The 18407-nt window shown below is 44.7% G+C and overlaps 2 protein-coding genes across 4 annotated transcripts in view; one reads left to right on the plus strand and one right to left on the minus strand.

Moving 5' to 3' along the window:
* Positions 1–355: 355 nt before the first annotated feature.
* On the minus strand, positions 356–2210 carry LOC308238778 (ribonuclease pancreatic). Its single transcript, XM_080651102.1, has 2 exons — positions 2098–2210; positions 356–1200 (listed from the first exon to the last, which is right to left on the minus strand). The coding sequence occupies exon 2, from the start codon at positions 1173–1175 to the stop codon at positions 705–707; it is 471 nt and encodes a 156-aa protein (XP_080507228.1). The 5' UTR covers positions 1176–1200; positions 2098–2210; the 3' UTR covers positions 356–704.
* A 206-nt stretch (positions 2211–2416) lies between these two features.
* The window catches only part of LOC308238784 (ribonuclease 4-like), a 47404-nt gene continuing 31413 nt past the window's right edge, over positions 2417–18407 (plus strand). The window contains exons 1-2 of one of the 3 annotated variants that reach the window (XM_080651115.1): positions 2417–2738; positions 10290–10406. The gene's annotated coding sequence lies outside the window, so the exon portion shown is untranslated. The remainder of the gene's footprint in view (positions 2739–10289; positions 10407–18407) is intronic. The other 2 variants (XM_080651114.1, XM_080651116.1) reach the window with 2 other exon arrangements.

An 18407-nucleotide genomic window follows, 5' to 3' on the forward strand; every position in this document is an offset into this window, starting at 1 on the left:
AGGCTAAAAGAGGTGAGGGATAATCAGGAATAATAATACCTGAATGCTACCAGGTACAGAAATTACTTTACATGTTTGACCAAATCAGGACAATGGCCTGTTCCAGGATGGAGCAAGTCACTGGAGGCGGCGGAGAGGTCCCGATTTATGTCAGAAAGGACATCAATTGTGAACTGACAGTCTCTAAGGGGGATTTATGGGAAGCAATCTCTGTTCTGGCCCAGGTCCAGCTCACGGGACAGGACTCATATCATGAAATAATCTTTACTCCACATTTAAAATTTTATGTTTGGCATCAAGGAATCTACTTGAAAAGGAAATATCTCCAAAAAGAATTCTCTAAAAGCCAAGAGTCAGAAGAGGGGGCATTTAATGATTCTACTTGCTGCTCATCAAAGTTAACCAGATTTACAGTTCTCACCTTCTGGCAGGAAAGCAATCACATTAACAGTAACCTGAATGGAGACAGCTTCAGGAAGCCAGGTACTTGCAACTGAGTTTTATTGAAAGAAGCAGTAAAGTGGTTCACATGGGACCCACCTCACAACCCACCCCTCACCCCCAAACCACACAGGCACAAGTCGCAGGCCAGGGAAACACTTTAGTGTTAGATAGGAGACCTAACTTGAGTCATTTCCCTCAGTGGTTAGCAAGGAGAGGGAGACAGGTGACACGATGAGGTGGGACACCTCACTGCTTTGGTCTCAGGTGGAGACCTCTACTGAAGCATCAAAGTGGACAGGCACGTATGGGTTTCCCTCACAGGCCACGATGATGTGCCTCTCTTTCTGGCTGGTCCGGTAGGCACAGTTGGGGTACTTGGAGCCACTTGTCACACGACAGTCTGTGATCTTCATGCTGGAGCTGCTCTTGTGGCAGTTGGGCTGCCCATTCTTGCAGGTGATGTTTCCCTGGAGACAAATGGCCTGGACATCTACCAGAGGTTCGTGCACGAAGGTGTTCACTGGCTTGCACCTTCCCTCTGTCATATTCCGGCGCCTCATCATTTGGTTGCAGTAGTTGGAGTTGTTGCTGGGGTAGCCATCTGGGTCCATGTGTTGCCGCTGGAACTTCATGGCCCGTGATTCTTTGCCCAGGGAAGGCTGGACCCACCCCAGCACTAACAGCACCAGGACTAGCAGTGGGAACAGGATGAGGGACTTCTCCTGAGCCATGGTGGCCTCAGTCCCCTGGAAGAGCCTAGACAGTGAAGAGAGAGGAGAAAAGCATCACTTTAGAAGAGAACCCCAGGTCCCACCTGTGGACTCCCTGGCTTACAGTCTCCCTTCAGGTCAGCCAGAAAGACATCCTTCTTCCTACAAGATTTTCCAAGTGATGCAACACATGTACTCGCCTCCAAAGCATTTGACCCCTACTAGTGACAGGGAGCCGGGTCTTCCCCTCTGGGTGGTGACCTAAAATCCCAGGGGTCCTGTTTTTGAATACTAGAGGTTTTGTATCTAAAATACTTTTTTTAAAAAATATTTTTATTGATTTCAGGGAGGAGGGAAGAGGGAGAGATAGAAACATCAATTATGAGAGGGAATCATTGACCAGCTGTCTCCTGCCCACCCACTACTGGGGATCAAGCCCATAACCTGAGCCCACAACCCCAGCATGTGCTCTTGACTGGAATTGAACCCAGAACCCTTCAGTCCGCAGGCAGACACTCTGTCCACTGAGCCAAACTAGCTAGGGCTAAAATGCATTTGTACTCAGTGTTCTAGTGGGTCAATAGATCTTTTTGTCTAAACCATGAGACAACTTGTATTGTGGTTACTGCCATGACATAAGGGTCATGGTGGACAGAGCTCCGTTGTCCTACAACATTAGGGATACTCCACCGAGTGCCTGGCACTGGCCTCATAAAGGGATGCCATTGTATTCCAAAGAGAGATGCTTGCCTCCCCCCAACCTGGGGCTGCTCCTTCTCCAGACCTATGTGTTCTCTGCAGCCAGAATGCTCGCTCCCATCCCAGCTCTGCCCCAGCTACATTTGCCTAACCCAAGCTTAGGGTTTAGCCTTGCCCACCCTGCCTCCCTCCTCTCCAGACCTCAAGCAGAAGCTGCTCCAAGACCACCTCTTGGGCCCCTTACCTGGGACTCTAGCTTGAATTTCAGGCAAGAGCAAGTGGAAGGCCAGTTTCTGCAGTCACTGGATCCCTGGGGAGTGGAGCTTATGTAGATTACAAAGGGGCTTGGCTTCCAAGATGAGAAGGGTGGGAGGAGCATTTGGGTTTCCGACCAGAGGAAAACAAAGGCACCCTGTGTAGGGTGGGAATGGTCCAGGCTCCCCTCTTTTCAGGATTGCTGGGGGGAGTGAGTCTGCCTATAGGAGCCTTTCTTGCCATGTGAATCTCATCTCTCTTCTGGTTCACAGGGATAGCAGGGAAAGTCACTAAGGCCCTGATACTCAAACCCAACCACGTCTTTGTTATCTCTTTGGGGGCCATTTCACCAAATAGCCCTTGGAAGTTAGCAAAGGGCCATAATATGTAATCAAGGGTGTGGGGGAGGGAAGGGAGGTCCTCTCTCTCCCCAGGAGTCCTGGAGTGGTTTTGACCAGAATTACCAATCTCCTAACAGCAGCTCTCCTGGGGGAAGTAAGAGAGGTATCCAGCTGTCTCTAGCTGGCAGGCTTCCCAGATCTGGAGGAGGGGAGAGTGCCTGAACAGTTTGGGTAAGAAGGAAGCCTCTGCATGGCCTCACCCAGTTCTGGCCACTTCAACATTCCTGAGGTGAGTGTGTGACAATTTTTATCTTCAGTGACCATTCATCCTGTAGGTCAGAGTTAAGTAGAGAAACTGAAGATAAATCAAAACCCAAATTCCCTTTCAGAGAAAAAATAGAGAGCATCAAGTTTCTTAGCAGCAGAATTCCCTCCTAGGTAGAGATCTCTTTTTGTTGTGACAATTTTGATACTGTTTGAGTGAGAAATAGCAAAATTCCCTCCATGCTCTACATTTATTATTTTTTCTGGGAAAATTATTTTATTTAGTTATAATATCAATCTCCGACAGCTTGAAACAAAATTTCCATTGTTTTCCATTGAACGGTATGGTTTGTATGTCATTTTCTTTTAGAATATCCTGTTTTTCATTAAAATAACTTCTATACCACTCAATGTGTTCCACTTTCTATTTAAACACTCACATATGGGCTTTTAGAATGGCCATGTTAGTTCTGATCAAATAATTGAACCAATACTCCCTCCCCTGGAAACTGACCTTGAGGCCATTTCACAGTGGACATTCCCTCTTGCTTAGACCACATTCCACTTGCTAAGACCATTATCTCTCCCCTCCGAACCTTCCTAGGATCCAGACCACCCAGAGAATTCTCAGCCCAGAAAAAGCCCGCCTAGTCCTTTAAAATATCTGACTCCCTGTCCCTGTGTGCTGGCACCATTTGGGGGCTCAGCCCAGCTGGTATCCAGATGACCTAATAATTTTATAATCCCTTACCACTTCGGTTCCATGTGTTCCTCCTTTGGCGACCCTAACAGGTCACAGGTCACCAGCTCCATGAAGTAGTGAACTGATCTTTGTGTTGGAAAATACTGCAGGTATTTATCCAGAAATTATGTTCATTAAATTCTGAACCATCATCAAAACCTGCTTTGTTGTTAACTGGGAAATCCCAGTTTCCCCTCTTTCATTCACTGGCTCATCTTCTCAAAACAATTCTGAAAGGGCGTTCATTCACTGCAGCTAACTGCTTAGAAATTCCACATCCCAACGTGAAGGTGCTGTTTCTGTTTCAGGTGCCTCTTCAGTAACTGCTTTAACATAAAAAACATTAAGTTTCTTCCCCAGGAATATATTTTTCCTAAAATAGCTGACAGACTCACTGGCTTTGAACTGCAGTGCTGGGGCAACAGTTCCAGCATTAGGGACATTCGGGGGGGTGGGGAGGGTGGACTGGCTTCAGGGTGAGCGCTATCCATGCTCTGGATTAAGACTGTTTCAGTTCAAATTGTAGTGTAGCACCTTAAGAGCTGGGCAAGTTACAGAACTTGACTTATTTCCCTGCTCCTCAGTTTCCTGGTCTCTAAAATGGGGATAATAATATGTACCTTTTTTATTTGTTATTGCACTGAAATAAGGTCTGATGTGCAAAGCGCTTCAAGCAGTGCTTAGAAAGCATCTATAAATGGTAGGTCAGTGATTGTTCATAAGGAGTGGTGTTGAGGTTCTGTGCAAAGGAAACTGTTTAAATAACATTGGGTGATCTCTGAATTGCTTTTTACAGGGAGTGGAGTCAAGTAATAGGCAGACCTTGGTTTTGCTAAAAACCTGAGCTTAAAATAGCAGGCAGTTTTGAAATCCTGGAGACAGGAGGAAAGAGGTAGAGGAGAGAAGAAAGGGACCTTGGGAGAAAGAACAGAGTTCTTTTAAATGAAATTTCAAAATTGTCTTGCCCTGTGATAGCCAAGACATTTTTAGTCAAGTCAACATTATTTGCTAAAGTTTAGGAGTTTGGAAGTAGCAGGGGGGCTAAGGAAGCCATGGCATAGCATGAGCTTTTAGTTTCATGTTTCTGTGTTCACCCACCACCTCACGCTCCAGCCATGTTTTGTTTGTCTTAGTCCTTAGATAGTACTCTTATCATCTTGAGTGGTGTTGAGAGGAAAAATTTTCATAGCCATTTAGGTTCCTATTTGGGGGCCTGTGAATTAACTGATGAAAGCCAGATCAACAGGAGAGACTAGACAAAGTTTGTTCACGTGCAGATGAAGAAGCACAAAAGGGAGGAGAAAGGATAAACTGGAGGGTTCAAGGCAGGCTCCCAAGACCACAGGACATTATGAGGCCACACCAGTGATGGGCCTGATCCCAGGTGCAGGTGGGGAAGTGAAGGGAAGTACATTTTTGCCCCTCCCATAGATGCCTGGAAATTAATCTCTGAAATCCTCCTAGAGCCAACCAAAAAAGGGTAAAATTCCTATTGATGATTCCCATTTTATAAGACTTCTCATTTCTCTTTCCAAGCCCATTTCACTTCCATCCATCCAACAGTGTGAACTGGGAAAGAAAGGGGTTCCAACACCTGAGCTCTTGTTTGCGGCCAACCAGGTACAGGTTGCACTTTCCCAGAGGGCGGCTCTGACCTGTGTGTGAGCCCACCAGGTGCAGTCAACAGCCTGGTCTCTAGAACTCACAGAGAAGGGCCCCAGTGTCCTCCCTCTCACTCTAAGCCTCCCGACACTATCAGTTTTCCTCAGCCCCAAAGACAGAGTGCTTCTTCCCTATGTCCTTTCCCACCCTGAGTGCCACCCTGAGTCTTCTTAATGGAGGTCAGATATTTTTTAAGGTGTTTGAGCGAAGACAGAGACTTGGGAGAAGACCTAATTTCCTTTCAGCCTGGGTAGTTCAGTGGTCTCCTTGGTTCCACCCATTTTAGGAGTCTCCCTGCCCTTCCCTTATAGGATGAGCACCAGTGCCTCCATTCCTTATTTAAGGGTAACCCACTTGTGCAAGCTCTTCTGATAGCTTATCACAGTGGCATTAATTATTGACCTGGATTTCTGAGTGAAAGAAACAGCTGATAGCCCTGGCCTGGTGGTTCAGTTGGTTAGAGCATCATCCCATGCACCAAAAGGTTACGGGTTCAATGCCTGGTCAGGGCACACACCTAGGTTGTGGGTTCAATCCCTGGTTGAAAGATGAGACAGAGGGCCGAAAACCAGGACTACAGGCTTTATTAGAGGAGAAGGACCCTGCTGGGCTGTCTCGCAAGGGGAGAACAGCAACACGTGCAGAGGTGAACATGCCTTTTGAGGGGAGGAATGGGAAGGGATGGGGCTTAGGGTACTCGGCACACGCTGATTGGTGGTTTCATATAAGGCACATGATTAGGCACTTAGGTACTTAGGAATCAAGAGCTTAGGGTATTTGGCAGGTGCTGATTGGTGGTTCAATGTATAGTCCATATAAGGTGCCCGGTTAGGTGCTCAGGAATGTCCAGGCCGCAGGTTCAGGTTATGTCATACTCCGTCCATCAGTTGGGGGAAGGGAGGATCTATCACTGGTTGGGTTGTGTGTTGGGAGGGGAAGATAGGGGAATGACCAATTGATGTTTCTCTCTCACATCAATGTTTCTCTCTCTCCCTCCCTTCGTCTCCCTTCCTCTCTCTGTAAAAAAATCAATACACACATGTTTTCAGGTAAGGAAAGAGAGAAAGAAAACAACTGACAAGAGAGGAAAACAGGACACCTGAGGGAGCTGGGACCCTGAACTCTGCAGTCTCCACCAGAGCCACAGACCTTGTCTTCTCCTGAGAAGAGCTAAGCAGTAATTCAAGGACTTTGTTTTAGATCCAAGTGCTGAGAATTCTCTCTGCAGAAGCAGCCCCTACAGTTGTAATGCAAATTAGACCTTGATAAGAGCTCCCTACAGGTGAAGATGGGGTTATCAGAAAGCGATGGGAGAAAAGACGTGGAGTGGGGGAAATCGGGAAAGATTTCAGAGCAAAGGTTACCTTGTGAGGACTTTTAAAGATAAATAAGTGTTTTTTACTAGGCATACGGGAAGGGCAATTCAGATTTAAAAAAAAAAAAGGCCAGAAAGAAAAGTAGACACTCATGGTAGAGCACTGTCTATTTAGGAAATAACAAGTTCCTCCATGTGACTGGGAGGAAGTGAGGGATGGCACAGAAAGAAAACTGTAGGCCCAAATAGAAGTACCTTCAATACCAAGCAAAAGACTTCAATATGTAAAAGATGTAGACAGTTACTTTGAACTCAAGGAATGGAAAGACACAAGCAATGGAAAGGAACTTCCATCATTTTCCCATTATACACACAAGGCGACTGAAGGTCACAGCAGTCCCAAGGTCAGATAGCACCTTGACAGCAGAAACGGAAACCAGCCTCAGGTCCCCAGCTTCCAGGGCAGGGTCCTCACTATACTTTGCTGCCTGGTGTGCCCTGGGTGGGGAACATGCCCCCAGGATGTGCACCCAAAGGACTGCAATATCTCATAAAATTCATCTCTTCTTCTAGTTCTGATTTCCCAGAGAATTCTCCCACTGCCCTTCCTGCTGTGAAATGTGGTGGGAGAAGGCAGGATAGCTTTGCTGCTGCCCCCATCTGTGAAGTTCCGGGGGCTGGGGACTCATACTGAGGAATTTTCAGGGGTACTTCCATTGCAGCAGCTGGGGTGAGGGAAGTGGAGGCAGGGAGGGAATGAGTGTCCCGGGGCTCCCAGCTCCAGGCTCTGGAGGCATTGGTTGATTCTCCTAGAGACACTGGAGCAAGCGGAGCCAGCTTAGGAGGAAGAGGTCCCCAGGAGAATATCTACTCCAAGCAGTGTCTCTCCCTCTCTTTAAGAAGCCTCACATGCTGGCTCCATCAAGGAAGCAAAGTCCTGAGAACACTCATTTGCTTAGAACTTTTTGGGGTCTCACATCTTCCATCTCCTGCTTTCCTCCTTGAGTTAATCACCAGGACTGGTACAATGAGCACAATAGTGCTTCTTTTCCCAAAGCTGGGAGATAGTGTCAAGAACAAACCTCGTGGATGAGGAAGTTCATGCAGGCATATCAAGTGAAGAGAGTTCAGCTTTAACCAGTTCAGGGGACAACTCTTACATCTGTTAACGTAAAAATCATTTAAACCTGTAAAGAATATTTGTGAGTTTATTTGAGCCAAACTGTCGACATATGTCAGGTAGCAGAACTTCAATAAACTGAGCTAATGCTCTGGAGAATGGCGGGTTACATCTGTATTTATACATTGTAATCTAAGGAAGGGACATAGGTGGGTTACATGAAATCCACTGGTGATAGATTAGAGAGATGGGAGAAAGCAAAGCAGGGCATGGGGCGTTGGGGGTGGGGGGGGGGGAGATACCTGGGATTGTATAAAAAGTAAAATGATGGACACATGCTTAGGTGGGTGCAGGAACAATCCTATCTAATAAAGAGGTAATATGCAAATTGATCATCACTCCAACACACAAGATGGCCACTTCCATGTGGTCAAAGATGGCCACCACAAGATGGCCAGCAGGGGAGGGCAGTTGTGTGTGATCAGGCCAACGGGGGAGGGCAGTTGGGAGGGACCAGGCCTGCAAGGGAGGGCAGTTGGGGGGCAATCAGGCCTGCAGGGGAGGGCAGTTAGGGGTGACTGGGCTGGCAGAGGAGGGCAGTTGGGGGGACCAGGCCTGCAGGGGAGGGCAGTTGGGGGGGACCAGGCCTGCAGGGGAGGGCAGTTGGGAGGGAACACTGTGGTGGGGGGGGGGGGGACCAGGTCTGCAGGGGAGGGCAGTTAGGGGTGACCAGGCCAGCAAGGGAGAGCAGTTAGGGGCGAGCAGGCTGGCAGGGGAGGGCAGTTGGGGGCAACCAGGCCTGCAGGGGAGGGTAGTTGGGGGTCACCAGACCAGCAGGGTAGGGCAGTTAAGGGCAACCAGGCTGGCAGGGGAGGGCAGTTAGGGGTGACCGGGCCAGCAGGGGAGGGCAGTTGGGGGCAACCAGTCCTACAAGGGAAGACAGTTAGGGGTGACCAGGCCACCAGGGGAGGGTAGTTAAGGGTGACCAGGCGAGCAGGGGAGGGCAGTTAGGGGCAATCGGGCTGGCAGGGGAGCAGTTAGGCGTCTATCAGGTTGGCAGGGGAGTGGATAGGGGGTGATTAGGCTCGTAGGCAGAAGCGGTTAGGGGAAATCAGGCAGGCAGACAGGCAAGCTGTTGGGAGCCAGCAGTCCTAGATTGTGAGAGGGATGTCTGACTACCTGTTTAGGCCCAATCCAGGTGTTGGATTTGGCCTAAATGGGCAGTCAGACATCCCTCGAGGGGTCCCAGATTGGAGAGGGTGCAGGCTGGCCTGACAGACACAATCCCATCCCCCCACCCCCCATGCACTAATTTCGTGCACCGGGCCTCTAATTAACATGATAATGAAGGAATTTGTGGTATCTGTCCTGGCACCCAGCACATTTGGTTGTGCCCCAGGGGGTCCAGAAAAAGGGAAGTTACAAGTTACTCAGACACTTCAAGAGTATGTTATCATAAATGCAAAAAGACAGATAGGCTCAGTTAAGGTAAAGATTGGCCTTGTCAGTGAAGATACCGGCCTAGGATATAACTGACCACCATAACTGCTTTTAGTTAAACTTTAATTTCAGACCATCCTTTGTGGTTACTTTAGGTCTCTGCCATGCAGGCCTTCCCTGAGCTTGTCAGGTTAGTATATGGCCCCTTTCATCCACACATCTAATTAAATGGAACCTTTTATTGTCTCACTAAGTCCAACCTTCTGACTTACTGGCTGACCTGCTTTGAGTTGTATATTAACACAACTTCTTTCTTGGAATCTGATCTGGCAGGAGTTCCCTCTCTCTGAATATGGGTCTCACTTCTCCAGAAAGGCTAACACTTAATCCCTTTCTGCTATTTATGGTACTGCCCCAAACTCAACTCTACTTTCCCCCCTTTTTCCCAGTTTATCTCTCACAGAGGATCCAGAAAAGCAGACCTCAGCAGTGCTATGATTGTTTTATATGAGCAGGAGAGAATATCCAACTCTCAGCAAGTGTGTGTGTGAGCATAAGTGTTGGTGCAGGACCCGCAGCCCCCTCCACCAGCTGGGACACTAGGCCTCTGTCAGCAGGTCATGCAGTGACTGTGGCCAAACCATGTGACTTCTCTGAGCCTTAGAATTGTTTACTGAGAAATGAAAGCGTGAAGAAAGATGATTTCTAAGATTGCACTCAGTTAAAACAATTTTCCAGTGTTATCTGTTTCTAAAGAACTTCCTCTCAATACTTCCCAGAAAGAAAGATTGGATCTCAATATAAGATCTATTTCCATAAGACCTTTATGTGTTTTTGTGGCAGTACTCACCAATTAATTGCCTTCAGTTTAAACAAAAAAGAAATTCATTCACACGGAAATGCAGAAAGGGAGAGAACAATTCTTATTTACCCCCACTCCCACCCTCCTGAATTCCTGTCAAAATACCAGCAAAAAAAATGAATTTTTACCCCAATATGAATATTAATATATTTTTCTTTTAAAATATGTGTTTGTTTTTTTATTGATTTCAGTGAGGAAGGGAGAGGGGAAGGAAGAGAAACATCCATGAAGAGAGAGAATCATGGATCAGCTGCCTCCTGCAGGCCCCCTACTGGGGATCGAGCCCACAACCTTGGCATGTGCCCTGACTGGGAATTGAACCTTGACCTCCTGGTTCATAGGTTGATGCTCGACTACTGAGCCATGCTGGCCAGGCTTAATATTTTTAAAAAGGCACAAACTCTGATCTTTTAATTAAAAAAACAATGTCTTAAGACAGGCCTTGGAACTACCCCACGACCCAGGAGTCACTCCAGCCAAAATCCTGCTGCCCCACCTGCAGACCCACGGACCCTGGGACCTCCACCTCCAAAGGTGCACAGCTCGGCAGCAGTAAGTGCAACCTCCCCCTCCCCAGCGGCAAAACTCCGGACAACACATTAGCACGCTTCCAGCACACAGGCATCCAGGGCACACCACTCCATAGGCAGTGCCTGGGAGCCACTGGGAGCCCCCACGGGTGTGATTTTGTATAGACAATGGCGCACGGCCCTGCAGTAGAAATTCTGAACTCCCTCTTCCTGAATAACTGCCCACGGACACCCCAGCTGTGCAACTTCAGTGCCAGAACCCCCCAGAGTGCTTCAGAGCTCTGTGCAGGAAAAGGCACCTCCACACTCGCGCATTTCCAAGGAGCAGGCCCCCTGAGCCCATCTATCTACAGCGTGCTCGGGGAGCAGCTGTGAGACACTGCTGGGTGTGATTCTGCCCAGACAAGGGCACGCTGCTATACAGTAGAAATTCTGAATTCCCTCTTCCTGAATAACTGCCCACATTCACCCCAGCTGCTTAACTTCAGCTCCAGGGCCCCTCACAGTGCATCAGAGCTCTGCGCAGGCAAACACACCTCCACAGATGTGAATTTCCAATAGGCAGGACCCTGAGCCCATCTACCCATAAGGCGCTCATGGGAGCCACTGTGAGCTCTCCGTGGGTGTGATCTTGGACAAACAGGGTGTCCCCGGCAGTAGAAATTCTGAATTCACTCATCCTGGATACCTGCCCACAGACGCCTCAATTACACGGCTACACTGCCAGGGCCCTTCAGAGTGCTTCAGTGTGCCTCGTTGGCAAAAGCACCGCAGATGCCCCTGTGAGCCGCCACTGGGAACCCGCGCCTATCCACCACAGGTGCAAGAGGAAAAGCTGAGTCTGCCCACCCCACAACTACAGAACTCTGGACACCACAGTCATGCCTTTCCAGAGCACAGGCACCCTGAGCCCCATCACCCCAACAGATGGTTCCTGGGTGCCACTGTGAGTCCCCACTGGGCACATGTGATTTCAATTAAGGGTGCAAGACAGCAAAAATTGAAACACTCCCCTCCAGGGCTGCTGACTTCTAGACACCACAGCTGTGCCTCTCAAGCTCGCAGACCTACATCAAGAGAATCCAAATAGCTCAAGTAGGGAACTACACTAGATTATCAAACTCAGGAGAACTGAGAGTTTACACCAGTAGCACCATCCCCAAAAAAACCTAGGTAGCAAAGCAATTGGATCTACACTAAAACATTACAGGAAAACATGGGAAGACAAAAAAGCAATCCCCAAAGGAAAGAAAAAGAGGAATCACCAGAAAGGGAATTAAATGAAATTAAGGCTAGCAGCTTATCAGAGAAAGAATTCAGAGTAATGGTTATAAGGATGTTTAAACGGCTGGATGACAAATACACACAACTCAATGAGAATTATAAGGAGCTGAATGAGAATGTCGCCAACATGAAAAAAAAACCAAGAGGAGATTAAGAACGACATAGCTGCAATAAAGAACACAATAGAAGGCTTAAACAGTAGACTAGAAGAGGCTGAGAACCACATCAGCGAATTAGAAGACAAGGTAGGAAAAAACACACAAAAACAGCAGCAACTGGAAAGAAGACTTAAAAAGTAAGAGGAGAGCCTAAGGGAGCTTTGGGACAACACAAAACGAAACAACATTCCCATAATAGGGGTACCAGAAGGAGAGAAAGAGAAGCAAGAAATAGAAAATCTGTATGAAGAAATAATAACAGAAAACTTCCCTGATATTGGCAAGAAAAAAACGATGCAAGTAAAAGAAGCACATAGAGTCCCAAACAAGATGAACCCTAAAAGACTGACACCAAGACACATCATAATTAAATTGGCAAACACCAACGACAAATTAAGAATCTTAAAGGCTGCCAGAGAGAGACAGAAAGTTACCTACAAGTGTTCTCTTATTAGAATATCAATGGATTTCTCAACAGAAACACTCGAGGCCAGAAGGGAATGGAATGAAATTTACAAAGTGATGCAAAGCAAGGGACTGAACCCAAGAATACTATACCCAGCAAGGCTATCATTCAAAATTGAAGGTGGAATCAGGAGCTTCACAGACAAAAAAGGGCTAAGAGAGTTTATCACTATAAATGCTAAAGGGACTGCTGTAAAAAGAAGAAAGAGAAAGGCAAGAACACAAACATTAAGGAAAAATATGACAACAAACATGTACTTGTCAATAATAACATTAAATGTAAATGGATTAAATGCTCCAATCAAAAGGCCTAGGGTATCTGAATGGATAAGAAAACATGACCCATATATTTGCTGTCTGCAAGAGACCCACCTCAGAAAAACTGACTCACACAGACTGAGAGTGAAGGGATGAAAAAATATTTTTCAGGCAAATGGAAGTGAGAAAAAAGCTGGGGTGGTGATACTTATATCTGATAAAATAGACCTCAAAGTAAAGGCCAGAACAAGACATAAGGAAGGCCACTACATAATACTAAAAGGAGCAATTCAACAAGAAGATATAACTCTGGTAAACATATATGCACCCAATAAGGAACACCCAAATACATAAAACAACTTCTGGAAGATATCAAGGGAGAGATTGATAGCAATACAGTCATAGGAGGGGTCTTTAATACCCCACTGACACCACTGGATAAATCATCTAAACAAAAAAATCAGCAAAGAAACAGCAATCCTAAATGACACACTAGATCAGATGTACTTAATTGACATCTTTAGAACATTTCACCCCAAAGCTACAGAATATACATTCTTCTCCAGTGCACACGGAACATTTTCAAGGATAGACCACATATTAAGACACAGGCAAAATCTCTTCAAATTCAAGAAGATATAAGTCATATCAAGCACCTTCTCAGATCACAGTGGCATAAAACTGGAAATCTACTAAAATAAAAACAAAAAACAAAAATCAAACAGTTGGAGACTAAATAGCATGCTATTAAACAAGGACTGGGTTACCAGAGAGATCAAAAAAGAAATAAAAAACATCATGGCAACAAATGACAATGAAAATACAACAATCCAAAATCTATGGGACACAGTGAAAGCAGTCTTGAGAGGGAAGTTCATACCTCTACAAGCCTATTGCAAAAAATAAGAAACAATGGTAATAAATTATCTAACCTTACAACTCAAAAAGTTAGAATGAGAGCAACAAGAAAAGCCCAGTGTAAGCAGAAGGAAGGAAATAATAAAGATCAGAGTGGAGATAAACGACATAGAGACCAAACAAACAATACAAAAGATCAACAAAACCAAGAGCTGGTTCTTTGAAAGGATAAACAAGATTGATGAACCTCTCTCCAGGCTCACCAAAAAGCAAAGAGAGAGGACCCAAATAAACAAAATCAGAAATGAAAGAGGTGAAATAACAACAGACCCCACCGAAATACAAAGGATTGTTAAAAAATACTATGAACAACTCTATTCCAACAAACTGGACAACCTGGAGGAAATGGACATATTCCTAGAAAAATACAACCTTCCAAAACTCAGTCAGGAAGAATCTAAAAATCTCAACAGGCCAATAACTATGGAATAAATTGTAGCAGTCATTAAAAAGCTTCCAGCAAACAAAAGCCCAGGGCCAGACGGCTTCACAGGAGAGTTTTATCAAACATTCAAGGAAGAACTAAAATCTATCCTCCTCAGACTATTCCAAAAAATTCAAGAGGAAGGAACACTTTCAAGCTCCTTCTATGAAGCCAGCATCATCCTAATACCAAAACCAGATAAAGACAACACAATGAAAGAGAATTACAGGCCAATATCCCTCATGAACATAGATGCCAAAATCCTCAACAACATTATAGCAATTCAGATCCAGCAGTACATCAGAAAGATCATACACCATGACCAAGTAGGATTTATCCCAGGGATGCAAGGATGGTACAATATTTGCAAATCAATAAACGTGATACATCACATAAACAAATTGAGAGATAAAAATCACACAGTCATATCAATTGATGCAGAAAAAGCATTTTACAAAATCCAACACACATTTTTGGTAAAAACCCTCAGCAAGGTGGGAATAGAAGGATCATACCTCAACATCATAAAAGCCATATATGATAAACCCACAGCCAACATCATACTCAATGGGCAAAAACTAAAACCATTTCCCCTGAGAACTGAAACAAGACAGGGATGCCTGCTTTCACCACTCCTGTTCAACATAGTACTGGAAGTACTAGCCATTGCGATTAGACAATAAGAAGAAATAAAAGGCATACAAATTGGAAAAGAAGAAGTAAAACTGTCCTTATTCACAGATGACATGATAGTATACATAGAAAACCCTAAAGACTCCATCAAAAAATTATTAGACTTAATAAATGAATTCAGCAATGTAGCAGGATACAAAATTAACGCCAAGGAATCTATGGCATTTCTATACACCAACAGTGAACTTACAGAAAGAGAGACTAAGAAAACAATCCCATTTACCATCACACCAAAAAAAATTAAGATACCTAGGTATAAACTTAACTAAGGAGGTAAAAGACCTCTACTCAAAAAACTATAGGACATTGACAAAAGAGATAGAAGAAGACATAAATAAATGGAAAAGCATACCATGTTCATGGATTGGTAGAATCAACATCATTAAAATGTCCATACTACCCAAAGCAATCTATAGATTCAATGCAATCCCCACTAAAATACCAACGGCATATTTCACAGACCTAGAAAGAACTCTCCAAAAATTCATCTGGAATAAAAAAAGACCCCGAATAGCCACAGCAATCCTGAGAAAGAAGAACAAAGTAGGAGGGATCTCAATACCAGATTTCAAGCTGTATTACAAAGCCACTGTTCTCAAAACTGCCTGGTACTGGCACAAGAATAGGCATATAGACCAATGGAATAGAATAGATAACCCAGATATTGACCCAAACCACTATGCTCAATTAATATTTGACAAAGGAGGCATGAACATACAATGGAGTCAAGACAGTTTCTTCAATAAATGGTATTGGGAAAATTGGACAGATACATGCAAAAAAATGAAACTAGACCACCAACTTACACCATACACAAAAATAAATTCAAAATGAATAAAGGACTTAAACATAAGACGGAAAACCATAAAAATACTAGAAGAATCCACAGGCAGAGAAATCTCAGACATATGCCAAAGAAATTTCTTCACTGATACTAGGGCAATGGAAACTAAAGAGAAAATAAACAAATGGGACTACATCAAAATAAAAAGCTTTTGCACAGCAAAAGAAACCATCAACAAAACAACAAGAAAGCCCACTGGATGTAGAGCATATTTGCAAATGTTATCACTGATAAAGGTTTAATCTCCAACATTTACAGGGAACTCATACAACTTAATAAAAGGAAGATAAACGACCCAATAAAAAAATGGGCAATGGACTTAAATAGATACTTTTCGAAAGAAGACAGAAGGAAGGCCAAGAGACATATGAAAACATGCTCAAAGTCACTAATTATGCGAGAGATGCAAATCAAAACGACAATGCGGTACCATTTCACTCCTGTCAGAATGGCAATCATCAACAAATCAACAAACGACAATTGCTGGCGAGGATGTGGAGAAAAAGGAACCCTCGTGCACTGCTGGTGTGAATGCAGACTGGTGCAGCCACTGTGGAGAACAGTATGGAGTTTCCTCAAAAAACTAAAACTGGAAAAAACCAAGATGGCGGCATAAGGTATACACAACCACACCAAAACTACAACTAAAAGACAAAACGTCTAGCACCCAGAACTATGGGAAAGCTGGCTGAGTAGAAGTTCTACAACTAGAAGGAAAGAGAAAAGAGCATTGAGACGTGCACAAGCGCAGAAAAGGTGAGGTACAGAGATGCGCGAATCGGGCTGGTGGCTGGCAACTGGGTGCGCTGTTGTTTTTTTCAACCCGAAGGGAGACACAAGCTCCAGATTACTCTGAACTCCAGTTTCCGGCGAGACTCTGGGGACCCAGACTCCTACAGGGAGAAGCTGGACTATCGGCCATCCGGTCAGAAAGTGAGGGTGGCTTTCTTCCAGAGGTGCGCGCAGGAATCATTGTTTATTGAGCTGGGGTGCAGGATGCGGGGACATGGAAACTCGGAGACGCGAGATGGCTGACTGGCAGCCATCGCTGTTTGCCACGCCCTAGCCTAGTGATTCCCTGAGACCCCGCCCCGCACAATTTACAAACCCACCCAAGCTCTGTGCAGCGGCTTTTCCATATAAATGGCCTGCCCTATCGCAGCTTAACCTAACAAACTGCAGCTCTGGTCAGACAGTTCCAAAACCTCCAAACCCCAAGCAAAGAGGAGAAATCTGCAGATCTCGCTGTAGCTCCTGCTGGGTGGCCTCAGACAGTAGATGAACTCCAGTTTCCGGCGAGACTCTGAGGAACTTAGTGAGACCTTTAAGGATATTAATGAGAATGCCAAAAAAATGGAAAAGGACCAGTCAGAAATTAAGCATACACTGTCTGAAATAAAGAATATACAGAAATTCAACAGTAGACCAAAGGACCCCAAGAATTAAACCAAAGATTTGAAATATGAGGAAACAAAAAACACCCAACCAGAAAAACAAAAAGAAAAAAGAATCAAAAAATATGAAGATAGTGTAAGGAGCCTCTGGGACAACTTTAAGCGTACCAACATCCGAATTTTTGGGGTGCCAGAAGAAGAGAGAGAGCAAAATACTGAAAACCTATTAGAAGAAATAATGACCGAAAACTTTCCCTACCTGGTGAAAGAAATAGACTTACAAGTCCAGGAAGTGCAGAGAACCCCAAACAAAAGGAATCCAAAGAGGACCACACCAAGACACATCATAATTAAAATGCCAAGGGCAAAAGACAAAGAGAGAATCTTGAAAGCAAGAGAAAAACAGTTAGTTACCTACAAGGGAGCACCCATATGACTGTCAGCTGATTTCTCAACAGAAACTATGCAGGCCAGACGGGAGTGGCAAGAAATATTCAAAGTGATGAACAGCAAGAACTTACAACCAAGATTATTCTACCCAGCAAAGTTATCATTTAGAATTGAAAGTCAGATAAAGAGCTTCACAGACAAGAAAAAGCTAAAGGAGTTCATCACCACCAAACCAGGATTATATGAAATGCTGAAGGGTATTCTTTAAGAAGAGGAAGAAGAAGAAAAAGGTAAAGATAAAAAATTATGAACAACAAAATGACAACAAATACATGCCTATCAACAAGTGAATCTAAAAATCAAGTGAATAAAAAATCTGATGAACAGAATAAACTGATGAGTATAATGGAATCAGGGGCATGGAAAGGGAGTGGTCTGACAATTCTCAGGGGGAAGGAGGTGTGAGGGGTGCGGGAAGAGATTGGACAAAAATCTTACACCTATGGATGAAGACAGTGGCGGGGGGTAAGGTATGGGGGTGGGGTGGGGAATCAGGTGGTGGGGAGCTATGGGGGGAAAAAAGAGGAACATCTGTAATAATCTGAACAATAAATATTTAAAAAAAAAAAAAAAACCTAAAACTGGAACTCCCATATGACCCAGTAATCCCACTTCTAGGAATATATATCCTAAGAAACTAGAAACACCAGTCAGAAAGGATATATGCACACCTATGTTCATAGCAGCACAATTTACAATAGCTAAGATTTGGAAACAGCCTAGGTGCTCATCAGCAGATGACTGGATCAGAAAACTATGGTATATCTACACAATGGAATACTATGCTGCCATAAAAGAAGGAATTGTTACCATTTTCAGCAGCCTGGATGGAACTGGAGAGCATTATGCTAAGTGAAATAAGCCAGCCAATGAAAGAAAAATACCACATGATCTAACTCATTTATGGATAATAAAGAACATAATAACCTGGTGAACAAAAAGATAGATACAGGGGCAGTAAAGCATCAAACAGACTGTCAAATTACAGCGGGAAGGTTCGGGAGGGGTGGGGGAGATAAGAGACCAACCGAAGGACTTGTATGCATGCATATAAGCATAACCAATGGACGCAAGACACTGGGGGGTGAGGGCATGTATGGGACTGGGGTGGGGGGGGCAATGGGAAGATATGTAC

The sequence above is a fragment of the Plecotus auritus genome (assembly GCF_963455305.1).
Source record: "Plecotus auritus genome assembly, chromosome: 1".
Classification (NCBI taxonomy): Eukaryota; Metazoa; Chordata; class Mammalia; order Chiroptera; family Vespertilionidae; genus Plecotus; species Plecotus auritus.